The sequence below is a fragment of the Gopherus flavomarginatus genome, chromosome 3 (genome assembly GCF_025201925.1).
Source record: "Gopherus flavomarginatus isolate rGopFla2 chromosome 3, rGopFla2.mat.asm, whole genome shotgun sequence".
In the NCBI taxonomy this organism is placed as follows: domain Eukaryota; kingdom Metazoa; phylum Chordata; order Testudines; family Testudinidae; genus Gopherus; species Gopherus flavomarginatus.
The window spans coordinates 272931923-272947286 of NC_066619.1; the positions used below are offsets into that span (position 1 = coordinate 272931923).

Sequence of the window (15364 nt, forward strand, 5' to 3'; positions counted from 1 at the left end):
AGGTTTGTATAAATGAAGGATAATAGAGCCGCATGAGTTCAAAATTCCTCTTGCATTTTCCATAAGACCTGGGCTGCTGCTTCACTTCCTATCTTTAAAACCTCACGTGGTTTTGTTGTGCATTGTCTGAAAGGCTGCTGTGCTCCTCCCCAGAGGTGGCTGCTTTTCAGAGATGAGTGAAATGCTCCCTATACATGCTGCATGTCAGTTTTGCTTTGGAGTCCTTCTACACAGCAATACTATTAATGTGAGATCAAAACCTTTACTTTCTTCCTGCTCTCATGGGGGAAAAAAAAACCCAACAGCCTTAGGTCAGTGGTTCTTCTGCAACACATCCTCCTGAAAGGCTTCCTTTGCTTTGATGGGTACATTTTTTTACAAACCCTTTTCAGCTGCTGTCTACCTGTGTGCAGCAAGAAGGCTCCCCTTAACGACGGTGGGGAGGACCCCTCCGTTCCCAGCAGTATCTCTCTCCTTGCCTTGTACAGTACACTTGTGTGTTTTTATCAGTCCTGTGGCTCTTTGCTGCCTTACAAGGAGAGTAATCTCTGCTGCACCTTTCTGCCCCCAGGACTTGACAGCTGATAGAACACAGTCTTGCATTTCTGACCAGCACCCAGTTCTGCCATTTGACTCAAGAGAGCAGGCCACTGCTCCTGCTATTAGCATGGAACCTGCTGGCCAGCCTGTCTCTTGTTGGCATTCCAGCGTGCCTGATCATTGTCATCCTACAAGCCACTGTTTAACGTGGGACTTTACACTCTGCCTATAATCTTGTTTGCAATTGTCGCTTAATAAAGCTCTATTTGTTTGTGTTGCAAAACCTAGAGTGGAAGGAGCAAGGCATATGTTGTTAGCAGCACAGGTAGCAATGCTAGAGGAATTACAGCTGTGCTGGCCTTTCCATTGTAAGTAGAGAGGAAGGATGGCTGTGTGGTTAAGGCACTGGACAAGGCCTCTAAAGCTCTGGGTTGAAGTCCCAGCTCTAGCACAGACCTCCCATGCATGGCCTCTCAGAGTTGCATCTGACGAAGTGGGTATTCACCCACGAAAGCTCATGCTCCAAAACGTCTGTTAGTCTATAAGGTGCCACAGGATTCTTTGCTGCTTTTGCAGATCCAGACTAACATGGCTACCCCTCTGATACTCTTAGAGTTGGTAACACAACTCCCACCTTTTCATGCTCTCTATACATGTATATATATCTCTTCAATATATGTTCCATTCTAAGCATCAGAAGAAGTGGGCTGTAGCCCACGAAAGCTCATGCTGAAATAAATGTGTTAGTCTCTAAGGTGCCACAAGTACTCCTGTTCTTTTTGCAGATACAGACTAACACGGCTGCTACTCTGAAACCTCCCATGCATAGTTTCTCTCAGCCTCAGTTTCCCATTTGCAAAAGGTGGGTGATAATCATAGGATTGGAAGGAACCTGGAGAGGTCATCTAGTCCAGTCCCCTGCACTCATGGCAGGGCTAATAAATAACGCTTCCTTTGCCTGTCTTGTCTATTTGCTCTTTGGAGCAAGGATTCTCCCTTCTAGGTGCATCGCAGTGCCTACCTAGCTCAATAATGCATTGCTTGTGGCCTTTGGCTGCTAGGTTAGACATGGTTATGATTATTTGGATTCTCTTGCACTCAATAAGACACGCTTAGACTTATGTACACCCACTTACCATGGTTAAGGGTGTGTTTCCACAGCAAAAGCTGTGCACAGGCTAGCCCACCTGAACTAGTTTGAACCCAGCTAGTACAGGTAACAACAGCATTGAAGTAGGCTCAGTGTGAGCTTCAATGTGAGAAGTACAAGCCCAACATGACCTGTCAGTACATACTCAGTTTGTTAGCCTAGGCTGTGCTGTATTCATTGCCTTTGTTACCAGTGCTAACCGGATTCAAACTAGCTCAGGCAGGCTAGCCTGTGCACATAGACATAGCCTAAGTTTCCAGTTCATTCATGGTATAACTCTGTATCGGAGACTGGGGTGGAAGGGTCCTGAAGGTTCTGCGGCTTACGGCAGAGGAGAGAAATGGCTTCCCCTTTTTTCCAAACAAAGCAAGTGACCAGGAGAGGCAGCTATATGGATGAAAGTTGTAGTTAGGTGCATTATGGGTGGGCTTCTGCCTCTCTCTGAAGTATCTGACATTGGGCACTACCAAAGAAAGGATGTCAGATTAAACAGACCCTTGACCTATTGTGCTATTGGCACTTCCCATGTGTTTTATGAGTCACAAATGAAGCTTTTATGTGCTTAGAGAGGAAAGTCTAAATCTCACCCTTTGAAGTGTAAACGGTAAGCTAGTAAACTACAGAGCCAGCTGGCTGCACCTGTTGTGTCCTCTGGATATAAATGTCCCTTGCATTTCAAATGAACTTTCTGGGGACAGCTGGTTCTTCTGAGATACCTGCCATTGCCAGCCAGTCTGCATGAAAGAGGAAGGTGTTCTAAGGAGTAAACACAAGGGTATAAACCCCTCTTGAAATGCGTGGCACATAAGCTAGAGAAGTTACTCATTACCTTTTAGGTTTAATAGGGGGCTGGTGATGAGTGTATGAAGACGCCAGTGACAAGTTCTAAATTGCTAACCTTTGAATTTTGCAAAGTGCACGTGATTCATTACTAACATCCTATGATGGTTGTTAATGCTAGTCTCCTGGCTGCATTTGGCTAATATTACAATCTGCCACCTAAAATCCTACCTGCGTTCACTAATTTTGCAGTTTTTCAGAATCCTTCTTTATTTCCTGGCCTCAGCTATGGTTCAGTGCTCCTTGTATACTGTTAGACAGCTAACACATTGGATCCCAGAGGTGGCTGCACTTCAGTGATAGGTAAACAGATTCCTGTGTGTATATATGGTTTTATTCAGGAGAAAGCAAAGCTAGCTCCTTTTTTAGGGCCTGATCTTGCTGCCATTGAACCAATGGACAAACTTCCAGTGATTTCACTAGGAGCACAGTCAAGTCAGTACGAGACAACATTTCAATCATTATATATAGGACCTGATCCTGCAAATCCTTACCATGAGTAGTACTTGTGATGCTGGCGGACCAGGTGCCAGCTCATGATGAAGCTCCTGGTTAATTCACTTGTGTATTAGTATAGATCAAAGTGATTGCTAAATGTAGAAGAGTGCATTTGGTGTTTAAACTTCATGAAAACTAATGGGATGTTAGTTGCATTATATTCACTTATCTGTATCCTGTTATACTATAATAGCAAACGTTTACTTTGTGCCTATCCCATAACTAAATAACCCATCAAACAGGAAGAGGCTTTGTGGAATGCAAATGAAGAACTTTAACAGAAAAGTGCTAATTTCAAAGCAAGAAGTCATTGTGTGCAATGATCGGAGGTCAAAGACTTTAAATGAGTTCTTCACTCTCTGTCATCAAAGGAAAAGCCCATGTGGGTAGTGACCCTGTCAACTTGTTTTCTGTGAGAAGACACTATAAGTATGGATTCAAGGCAGGGTCTCTGGACTGTTTGGACTCTTGCAGAGAAATGTACTTGATGCAAAGCAGAGATCCCCACAGATTATCAGGGTACCTGAAAGACATTTGGGAAACTGGCAGTTTATTACATCACTGCCACCATTTGAAATTACAAACCATGACTCACCTGTGCATATAGTTTACCTGCTTTAACCTCACAATAATTCTCACTTCCTTAGCTAATAAACCTATAGTTCGTTTCCTATAGAATTGGCTGTCAGCGTTGTCTTTGGTGTAAGATCTGGAGTACCAACTGATCTAGGGTAAGTGACCGGTCTCTTGGGACTGGGAGCAGCCTGATGTGGTGTGATTTTTGGTGTACGTGAGCTTTTATCACAAAGTCCAGTTTGTCTGGGTGGCAAGATAGACTGGAGAGTCTAAGGGGACTGTCTGTAACTCCCTGGTAAGACTGGTACAGTGATCCAAGAGTTCACTTTTGTTACTGGCTTGGGGAAATCTAATTATGAAACATACCCCCAGCAGCTGTCTGCCCTGTTTTCTGACAGTCTGCCCAGAGGTAGGCACTCACAGTTGTGAACCACACCAGACAGCGTGACAGTACTGCCTCGTGCAAATAGTCCAGCTGGAGTCAATGGGGCCACGGGCCACTATTGGGATTAAAGACCATTCCCATGTGTTGTAGTTGTCTGTACACAAAGACCAACCACACACTTTCCATCTGAATGATCTTTATTTTGCATTAAGGGAATAACTAAAACAAGAGACAACAAAATTAAAGACTTCATGGGAGAGCACAGAGAGTGTTTCCTGTGTAGCAGGCTGCATCTGAATGCCCAATGGCAGTTATCCCTGCAGTTGTGTGCATGTGGAGGGGCGTCTTCTCTCCGTTTAAAGGTGCACTACACAAAAAAGTAATAATGGAGACAAGTTCATTAATCACAACATGAATATGAGTTTGAAGATCAGGCCTCTAGTGCATAAAGTTTATAAAGCATTTGGGAAAGAAAAAATCTGTGTTGGTGGAACTTGTTTAACTGACTTTCATCATATTATCATTTTTTTAAACAGCACCATGTCAGCAGTGCAGTGAAGCCTTTTCTAGACTGGCAGCCTGCGTAGATTTCAGTCATTAGTTGCCAGCCATTGAAGTACCTGCTACCAGCCTTTGGGATGGAATATGGCAGCTGTTTAACAGTGGACAGGCAACACTAAACAAAAGCTGAAGGCAGAGAATACAGACAAATTCAATGAAAGTGCAAAACTCCTGAATGCAGGTAGATTTTAGGTGGACACAGTAATATTGGTCAAATGTAGCCAGGACACCAGTATTAATGACCAAAATAATGAATCAAGTGATAGTTTAACCCCCAGTGTAGACAGACCAGGCTGCTGTTTGCACTAGTAGAGCTTACGTTGGTTTTGAGCAGGAGTAATCTCATCTGTCCAAACAGAGGTACGGCTACACTTGTGGTTGTAATCAGGGCCATATCCCCAGTCTAAAATCAAAGACCTAAATCAATGATGGGTGTGAACCATTGGAAAGCAGCCCTGTGTATTGGGGATTCCCTTATACAGGAGTCAATTTAGGTTCTGAACTCCCCTGTGTATGAACCAAACTGTCTAAGGCACTTATATGGTAGAATGAGAGCACCTCACAACCTTTACTATCTTCATTTATCCTCACAACACCCCTTTGATGTAGGGCACCACACCCGCAGCTTCCCTACTATTGTTATTTGGCTAGCTAGATCAAAACTAGCTCAGGCATGTCTATGCGTGCTCTGATTACAGTGCAGACCTCTCCTTAGGGTACCTCTGCACTGCAGCCAGGGTAGTGAATAGCAACTTGGATACTTGCTTTAATATTTTAAATTCTTGCCAAACACAGGGTGATCTGCATTAAAAAAGTGCATTTGTTTTTCCTATTCCCACACCATAACTTATATGCTATGTTTCAGGTGGAAGAGTTGATAAGGTTTCTATGACATTTTCCTTATTTCCCAATTCTACCTGTGTTCTGGAAACTTTCAGGCTCCTAATATTTCTTTAGGCAGAGGATCATGTCTGCAATGCACCCTAACAGTCACAAACCTGTTTTTCCAGGAGTTAGACAGGCTCTTAGAGGAAAGAAAAATGATACGGTAAACAGTAGCCGGCTAGATGGCAGGAGCTACAATTGTGACAAGGAATAGTTGCAGAGAGAAGTTGGTAAATGCTTTGTAAACAATGGTAGTCAGTCGTGTGGTAACAAGCAGTACTGTTCCCATAGATTGTCCTAAGTGTGCACTTTACTCGGACAGGCCTCTATTCAGCAAGCTACATGAGCTAACTTTAAGCATATGAGGAGCCCCTTTGATTTCTGTGAGACCGCTTACATACCTAGCAGGTGAAGCAGAGCTGTAGCCATCCATTAGAAGGCAGCGGTGCATGCCAACACTAGCCATCTTGCTACAAATCACTCCAGGTGATTTATTGCTATCCAGTGCTCTTGCCATGCCTCTATGGTGGTGGGTAGGTTACGGGTGGTTTATGCCCTAGGCAAATTCTCTGTGGTTATGTCCTGGAGAAATCCTAGGTGTCTCTCTCTCTCTCACTCACTCAGAACTCACTCACTCACTCTCTCTCTCTCTCTCTCTCTCTCTCTCACACACACACACACACTTCTCAGCCCTTCCTGTAGAGTTGCCACCTGTACAGGTTTTTCCCAGAGTTGTCCCCTTTTTTGAGGTAGCTCTCAGAAATCGGCAAGGGTGCTCAGTAAACACGGTCCTATTTTATGGTCCCAGGATCACCCCAGATGTCCCTTTTTTTGTACCTCAGAGGTGACCAGGTCTTAATTTGTGCCAGGGCTGAGCCCTGGCACCTCTAGGCTTGGCACTTCATAGTCAGTTATGAAAGAAAAAAATTGCATGAGCTCTGGCACCTCTTTCATTATAAATTAAGGACTGGTGGTGCAAATCCTAAACTCTCAATGAAAATGGGAGGTAGAAACTGGTATCCCCAAGGAGGTGCCCAAAATCAGGACTCTCCCAAGTAATGTGGAAGATGGAACAGCTCTGGCTGGGGCCTTTGGGGACCATCTTGTGGAGAGCAAGCCAGGGAGCCCCATGATGTGTATCGCTGAGGTGTGTGAAGGTGGCAGAAATGTCGCAGTGGACAAAGCGAGCACTCCTATCTGTTGAAATGGATTTGCTAGCAGCAGCCCCTTATGGGAGATGTGAAGAATCATAGTAATCACTCTCATGAATTTCTTGGCTGTGGGAGGGTGAGTCAGTGGAGAGGGAGGAAGGAGAGGGAATAAGGAAGAGAAAATAAGTGTGGGGGGTGGGGACTGCCTGGGGCAGCACTTCTAGGTTTTAAACCTCAGCTTGGCAGCTATTCATTTGACACACAGGGAAAAAAACTCACATTGGTGAGTGTCTTTACCTGCTTCATGGGAGAGGAGTTCTTGCCTCCCGCCTCCCAATCCTCTTTGCTCCCAGTGCACTGAGGGATTTAGGCCTGCCTGTCCCACCCCTACCATTGCAGGAGGGAGAGAAGGGGTGAAAATTAATGCTTGTCTCTCACCTGTGAGAAAAGCCACAGAGAGCTTGGCACCTGGGCTCTCACGCAGGTTTGAACTCAGTATAATCTGTTGAATTCAGAGGAGTTACTCTCAAGTTACACCAGTGTAAAGAGGTCAGGATCAGGTCCTCTGCACTGAGTGTGGCAGTTTTTTTCTGGTTCTGTTGAGTGACAGACTCACTAAAACAATGAGGAGTCCTTGTGGCACCTTAGAGACTAACCAATTTATTTGGGCACAAGCTTTCATGGGCTATAACCAAAGTGGATTATAGCCCACAAAAGCTCATGCTCAAATAAATTGTTTAGTCTCTAAAGGTGCCAGAAGGACTCCTCATTGTTTTCGCTGATACAGACGAATATGGCTACCCCTCTAAATACTCACTAAATGAATTTTTAGGACAAATTCTCAGTGGACAGGCAGCTAATGTTTTAACAAGGGCCTATGGGAAAAAAGGTGTCCCTTTAGCAACGATGATATGAACCAGGAGTGCATGTGCTAGAGACAGGAAGCTTGGCAGACTGGGGAATGCATCCATTTGTTCCCTCTTTTAAACAAAAAAGCTCTCTCATACTTATAGCCCAGGAAAGAGTCAACAGCACTTGGCAAAGACGTTGATATTAACTGCACTTTGCTTGAAATGTTTATCCTTCCTTCCCGCTAGGCATGTGGAATATATTGCTCAGCATTATTCAGTTTATTGGGTATGATGCCTCATGGGGTTGGTGTGATGGGTTTGGTCGCAGAGACCCCCTTGGGACTGTCATCTGATGTGCTGAAGTTGCCTCTGAGCTTCTAACTTGAAATTACCTGCCAGCTTGGGACTCCAGAACCCTGCCTTGTTGAGCCAGACACGCTGGCCTGCTGCCACACAGACCCAGGGTCTGGGCCACGCTCTCAAAGCTGCAGACTTTAAAAACAGCTCAGCAGGTTACCTATCTCCAGCATCCAGCTCCCAATGGGATCCAAAACCTAAACAAATCTGTTTTACTCTGTATAAAGCTTATACAGGGTAAACTCATAAATCGTCTGTCCTCTAACACTGATAGAGAGATATGCCCAGCTGTTTGCTTCTCCAGGTATTAATCACTTACTCTGGGTATATAACAAACAAAAGTGATTTTTATTAAGTATAAAAGGTAGGATTTAAGTGGTTTCAAGTAACAATAGACAGAACAAAAGAAAGTCACTAAGCAAAATAAAACAAAACATGCAAGTCTAAGCCTAATACATTAAAAAGCTGATTACAGGTAATCTCACCCCTAGAGATGTTCCAATAAGCTTCTTTCACAGACTAGACACCTTCCTAATCTGGGCCTAATCCTTTCCCCTTGTACAGTACTTGTCAGTTCCAGCAGACATCTTAGGTGGTAAACACGGGTATTCTCATGACCAGGGCCATCCTTAGCCATAGGCAGAACAAGCAGCTGCCTAGGGGACCACTAGGTCTGGGGGCACCGCTCTGCTGGGAGCCTGGACAGATGGGAAGCATGTAAGAGCAGGGCTGCTGGGTCCTAGAGAGAGATGAATGCAGCACAGTCTGAGGGAGGGGATTGGCTGCTGGGGTCTCTGGGAAGGAGTGGGGGAAGGAACTCACCTGTAGGGTGACAAGTTGTCCCAATTTTATAGGGACAGTCCCGATTTTTGGGTCTTTTTCTTATATAGGCTCCTATTCCCCCCCACCCCCATCCCGGTTTTTCACATTTGCTGTCTGGTCATCCTAGGTGGTGGTAATTGGTACCTATATAAGATAAAGCCCCAAATATCGGGACTGGTTCTCTAAAATCAGGACATCTGGATCTGGTCACCCTAGCTGGGAAGCGCATCTCTCCCCTGGGCTGACAGTGATCCATCTCATCCGGGGGGAGCTGCACAGGGCAGGATGAGCTGCTGTGGCTTCATGGGTGCCCTGTCCCTGAGATCAGATGTTGTGCTAACTTCACCATGGTCAGTTGGGCTGGCGGTGGTGCCCATTGGCATGTGATCGGACCTGAGGGTTTGCTGCTGCTGTTGCCACTCTGCACCCCAAGCAGTGGATTTTGGGGTCCTGCAGTTTTCCACCTATCTCCTCCTCTACTGCAGCTGTTGGACCAGCAGGCTGGGGGGTGAGCCAAGCATGAAAGCAGTACTGTGTTTCCATTTAGATTGTCATTTAACAAATTTGGTCCCCAAAAATGCTTGCTAACAATCCTGAACTCAATTTCAATATATATTTTTTTAAAAAATCAATATCTTAGCCAAAAACAGAAAATTAAGTTGACAATTATTTGTGACAAGTTTGGGATGGGGAAGGGAGTGGGCCAGTTTTCATCACACAAACTAAAAATGTTGACTGACTTTCCTATAGCCCTGTTACTGCTAAATAGAGCCCTCCAACAACTGTAATATGCTCATCTCCTTACTAATGTATAGAGAAGGGGTCGGCAACCTACAGCACACGTGCCAAAGGCGGCAGGCGAGCTGATTTTTGATGGCACGCAGAGGCAGGCTGAGCGGCTGAGCCCACCACTGCTCTGGGGTTCCGGCAGCTGCCCCATTGCCACCCGGGGTCCTGGCCGCTGGCCCCACTCAGCACCCATTGCTGGCCTGGGGACCCCCAAGGAACCCCAGGCTGGCAGCGGGCTGAGAAGGCCGGTGGCTGAGACCCTGGCTGAGCCACTCAACCCGCTGTCGGCCTGGGGTTCCATTCACTCAGCTGGTAGCGGGCTGAGCAGGACTAAATTCAAGGAAATAGGAAAACAAGAGCAACTAATGACAAAGTGCAAGAACCTAGAGCAGTGGTCCCCAACCTTTTGCGTCTGGCGCCCGCCAGACAAAGGACCGTGGCAGTGGACGAGCATCCGCCAAAATGTCGCTGAAATTCGACGGCATTTCAGCGGCAATGCCTCTAGATGATGATGCTTATCGGCAGCAAGCGGCATCATCCAGAGTCATCGCCGCCGAAATGCCACCGAATTTTGCTGGCATTTCAGCAGATACTTGCCCGCTGGCCAGTACGCAGGTGCACTGAGAGGCCCCTGCGGGCGCCATAGCACCCACGGGCACCGTGTTGGGGACCCCTGACCTAGAAAGCCTCCTGAACCACGGCTATCATTTTGATTTAAGTGGACTTGAACTGTATGAAGAATTGAGTATACTGTCATCCGTGTTGCCACATGCAAAATCGATGATGGACATTGTACAGTTTACTCATACCAGCAAACTTGTTGACATATATCCTAATGTGTACATTGCCACTTGTATTCTACTGACAATTCCTGTAACAGTAGCATCAGGAGAGTGGAGTTTCTCAAAACTAAAGCTCATTAAAAACTATTTCTGCTCTACAAAGAGTCAGGAACACTTAAATGGTCTTGCTATTCTTGCAGTCGAACAAGACATCACTTTGTCTTTGTCATACGATGACATTATTCCTGATTTTGCAGCCAAAAAAGCCAGAAAGATTGCTTTTAATTAAAAACAAATCCTCGTTTCAATACCTCTTCATATAAATTTCCAATAAAATATTGACAAATTAAAAAAATTATATTATTTGCATCATTCTGTCAAACCAGAATTTTTTCTATAGTGCTACTTCTTTCATGCTAGTCCATCAGCATTACAGTGGCTTAACTACGTTAAACTGGTTTTAATAACATGCATGTGGCAAGTTTTCCAATAGTGTAAGCTTATGTTTGTGTTGCTAAGAGCAAGACAGGCACAGGGGCACCAGTTTAATAATCCTGCCTAGGGCACCATAAATCCTAAGGACGGCCCTGCTCATGACAGATTCTTTGTCCTGCTCCACCCCCTTTTATAGTTTTGGCACAAGGCAGGAATCTTTTGTCTCTCTGGGTTCCCACCTCGCCTTCTAAATAGACACATGCCACTGTAAGCCCTCATTCTTCATTACCTTGGGCTGGCCCACAGATACACAGGAAAACTTGCCAGTAAATAAACCATTTACAACCAGTTGTCCTAGTCAATATGAGCCATCAAGATTCTAAACCACCATTAATGTCCCACACTTTGCATAATTACAATAGGACCTCAGAGTTATACTTCATATTTCTAGTTTCAGATACAAGAATGATATATTCATACAAATAGGATTAATATATTCAGTAGATTATAAGCTTCGTAATGAGCCCTTACAAGAGACTTTTTGCATAAAGCATATTTCAGTTACCTCATATTCACACTCAAGCATATTTCCCTAAAACGTATGGATGCAATGTGACAGTTAGGACCTAGGCTATGCTCCCTGGGAACGTCTCCTTGGAGCCTGGGGCCAGCTGGGAAGTCTGGATCGGGATCCGATGGACTTTTCCTGGATGCTGACTGCCTCTCCTTTTGTCTTTTTAGCCTGACTCATCTGGTCTGCCACACCTGCTTTAAAAGGCAGGAGAAACTCCACCGTTGTGGTCAGTGTAAGTTTGCCCACTACTGTGATCGAACCTGCCAGAAGGACGCCTGGCTGAACCACAAACATGAATGCTCTGCCATCAAGGCGCATGGGAAAGCGCCCAACGAAAACATCAGGTGAGAGGGCAAGGGTGATGATTTTGGTCTGGTTCCTGAGTATGCCTGAGAAATGTAGGCTTGAGGGGGGGTTTCCTTTTCTGTGCTTGCTCCTCTCCACCCCTCCCTACCTGTCGCTTTCCCTTACGGTAGGAAAAAAGTGGGAGTGCAGTGGTCTCCAACCTTTTTACTCCCAAGATCACTTTTTGAATTTAAGGGCAACCCAGGATCTACCCTGCCCCTTCCCTGAGGCCCCACCCCTTCCCTGAAGCCCCACCCCATTCACTCCACCCCCCCATCTGTCCCTCGCTCACTTTCACCAGGCTGGGGCAGTGGGTTGGGGTTCAGAAGGGGCTGTGGGCTCTGGGCAGGGGCCGAGGGGTTCACAGTGTGGTAATGGGCTCCAGGCAGAGCCTAGGGCCAGGGGTTGGGGTGCAGGAGGGGGTGAGGGGTGCAAACTCTAGGAGGGAGTTTGGGTGCAGGAGGAGCCTCTGGGCTGGAGCAGAGTGTTAGGGTGAAGGAGGGGGTACAGGGTGTGGGCTCTGGGAGGGAGCTCAGGGCTGGGGCAGGGCTTGGGGTGCTAGAGGTGCAGGAAGGGGTATGGGGTGTTGGCTCCAAGAGGGGGGCTCAGGGCTGGGGTGCAGCTTCCTGCCGGGCAGCACTTATTTCTGGCAGCTCCCAGGTGGCAGTGCAGCAAGGCTAAAGCAGGCTCCCTGCCTGCCTTGACCGCATGCTGCTCCCGGAAGGGGCCAACATGCCCCTGCAGTCCCTGGATGGGCAGGGGGCATGTGTCTCTGCATGCTTCCCCCCTCTGCAGCTCCCATTGGCCACAGTTTCCTGTTTTCAGCCAATGGGAGCTGCGGGGGCAGTGCTTGCAGGCAGGACAGCACATGGAGACCCCTGTCCCCTAGGGCTGTAGGGGCACGCTGGCCACTTCCAGGAGCAGTGTGGGGCCAGGGCAGGCACGGAGCCTGCCTTAGTGGCAGTGGTCAGCCCCGCTGCACCACCAGCGATCGTGATTGACTGGGAGAGTGTAACAGCATGTAGACTAACCCGGTGGCACCTTCTGCTGGTCATCTCGGGGAATTAGCTTCCAGCCTCCAGAGCACCCCCTGTTGGCCGGTGTCACACTACCGCTGGCCCCCTGTGTCCCTCCCAGACCCCAGGTGACCCTTTCACTGGGTGCTGCCCCCTGGCAGTACCTCCACTGTTTTTCCAGGTCTCCCCACTCAGGGGAACCACCACCCACTACCCCCACCTCACCTCAGTCATAGGCTACTGCCAGTCACCACCACTCACCCTCCACACACTGGGGCAGACTGCAGCATAAGCCACTCATCATAGGCAAGGTTGGGTCTGGACCTGCTGCCTCTACCTATTGCTGGGCTGCCCCTTTGCAACCCCAGTACTTGTCTTAGGCCCTCAGCTAGGCCCACAGCCAGGTGGCTTTCCAGGCTGGAGCTCCCAGCTCCTCTAGCCTTCCCCCAGCCCTGCTCCACTCCCTAGCAGCCAGGCCCTTTTCTCTCTACAAGCAGAGAGAGGGTGTTTAGGTTCTGGCTCACAGCCTCTTATAGGGATCAGCTGGGCCTGACTGGGGCATGGCCCCAGCTGTTACTGCCTTCCTCAATCAGCCCAGGCTTTGCTTCACAGCCCCAGCCCTCTCCTGGGGCTGGTTTTAACCCTTCCAGGGCTGGAGCAGGTGACTGCTCCGCTACAGGGAGTCTCTAGGATTGACCAGTTGGTCATGATCGACCAGTTGGTGACCACTGGTATGTATGGAATCAGAACTGCTCACTTGTGTATCTTAGATTCTACACTGGAAAGAGCAATAGGGGATTGCCTTTTAGCTCAAGTGGTAGGAGCTTGTGCTTCTTGGAGCAGGCAGATTATTTGTATTGTGCTAGCGCTCAGAAGCCCTCATCCTGGACCAGAACCCCATTGTGCTAGGTGCTGTACAAACGTTAGACTGTCTTCGCCCCAGGAGACTTACAGTCTCCATCCCTGCTGTCTCTGGGAAGGTCTGAATGGCTGTGGCATTGGTGAGGATCATTGGTGGCTAAAGGTCCATCTACAATGCACAGTGGAGAAGAATGCAACACAAAGAAAGAGTCAGGTTCCTTCCTCTCTCAAACCATTTCCTCACTCATCCCTAGAAGCAGCTGAGCCCTCAGAGCTGCACATGGCTGAGTGTGCTTTGCATTGCATCATGCCATACTGACTGTGCACAGTGTGTCAGGTGGCAGGCGAGGGCCTCCAGGGAAAGGAGACAGAAGGGGTTTCTGAAGGGGCTCTGGGAAGGGGTTATGCTCTGTGTACTGCATCACCAAGAGGGATAGGATGGGGAGAGTCCCTTATCTCTCTTCCCTTTGCTATGACCAGGCTGGCTCCAGGCACCAGCAAAGGAAGCAGGTCTCTGGGGCGGCCAATAGAAAGGTGCAGCACTCCATCCATTATTGGGGTAGCACCTCCTGGTCTTTGGTGGCAATTCAGCGGTGGGTCCTTCACTCCCTCTCTTCCTCTTCAGCGGCTCTTTGGCACCAGCTCAATCGGGTTTTTCTTTCTTTTTTTTTTTCCTTCGCTGCTTGGGGTGGCAAAAAAACTGGAGCCAGCCATGACCGTGACTCTCAATTCTTGGCCTGCCACCTGCACTGCCCACCTGCCATTTGCTGTCACGAACGTTTGAATTCAGCACGCAAACATGTTGGGCCTTACAGGCTGTCTCGGGTAACATAATGCTGTAGCATAACCCACTCATTTGAGGAGGAGATGAGTTGTTACAGCCCCCAGCTTGAGCGCTGGGCTCTAGCTCAACCTGTAGCAGGTCCTGTTTGTAGCTTTGGAGGCCCTTGTTGTGTTGGCCAAGAGGGCAGCTGTCACAGAAGCAAACTGTATTCAAAAACTGGGCAGCTGAGTCCAGCCTGACCCCACCTGAATCCCTGTCCTCACTCTTCTCCAGCAGTCGGGCCTTCCCGATGGAACTGTAGCTTGAAGTTCTGTTGGGCCCTGAACTCTGCATGTGATCTGCCATTGCTTGGAAGGGCTTTGGGGGCCTCTAAGACCTAGGGCCTCTTGGGAGATGGACCTGTTGTACCATCTGACCTTGACTGTATGCCACTCTGTGTTTGTTTTGTATTGTGTCACACTGGTGTACCCATACATGCTCTTTGGGGCAGGGACCTGCTCTTTGTCCAACCCCAATCACCTACTGAACAGTGCTGTGTACACTTCCAGTCCTGTATAAATAACACAGCAGAGGAGAGGAAAATACATTCATTGCTTGGGAAGCTACTGAATGTTTGGAGTTGCGGGGACAGACAGCTTAGAGCAGTGAGGAGAGCTGGGAATAGCTTTGGCCTTTCATTTAATCTCTCCAAATAAACTGGAGAATCTGCTGATAGCCCTAAGGAAGGTATGTCTAAAAGCCGTTCCTCCCAACAGCAAAGTTGACAGCTCTTGCCATCCAGAAAATAACAAACATTTCTGCAGTGAAGCAAGTTAATCTCCCCTTAAAATAAGAAGTCAAAAAGCAGGGTAGCTTTCGCTAGGACATGGAATTGCCACCTGCTTTCCCTGGGTTTAGTCTGTCGAGTTCCTTCACTTATCAGCTAGCTATTAATAGCCTCTGTATAAAAATACCCCTTTGTGATACATGAGACTGAGAGGTATTGTTAGCTAGTGGCAAAGATAGCTCCAGGGGCTAGCAATCACTCAGACGGCTCTGGCATTCGAGTGTGTGTTGCCAACCACCAGTGTGGGTATTCAGCCTGCAAGACAAGCAGAGGAAGGATGGAGACCTCATTGCCACTTTTAAAGTGGCGTTAACAGTCACACTGTGCACATTGTCC

General features: G+C 47.6%; 1 protein-coding gene across 2 annotated transcripts in view; it reads left to right on the forward strand.

Moving 5' to 3' along the window:
* The window catches only part of SMYD1 (SET and MYND domain containing 1), a 45957-nt gene that overhangs the window by 4641 nt on the left and 25952 nt on the right, over nucleotides 1–15364 (forward strand). For both annotated transcript variants that reach the window (XM_050943399.1, XM_050943400.1), the window contains exon 2: nucleotides 11364–11540. In XM_050943399.1, the coding sequence (XP_050799356.1) occupies nucleotides 11364–11540 (177 nt within the window). The remainder of the gene's footprint in view (nucleotides 1–11363; nucleotides 11541–15364) is intronic.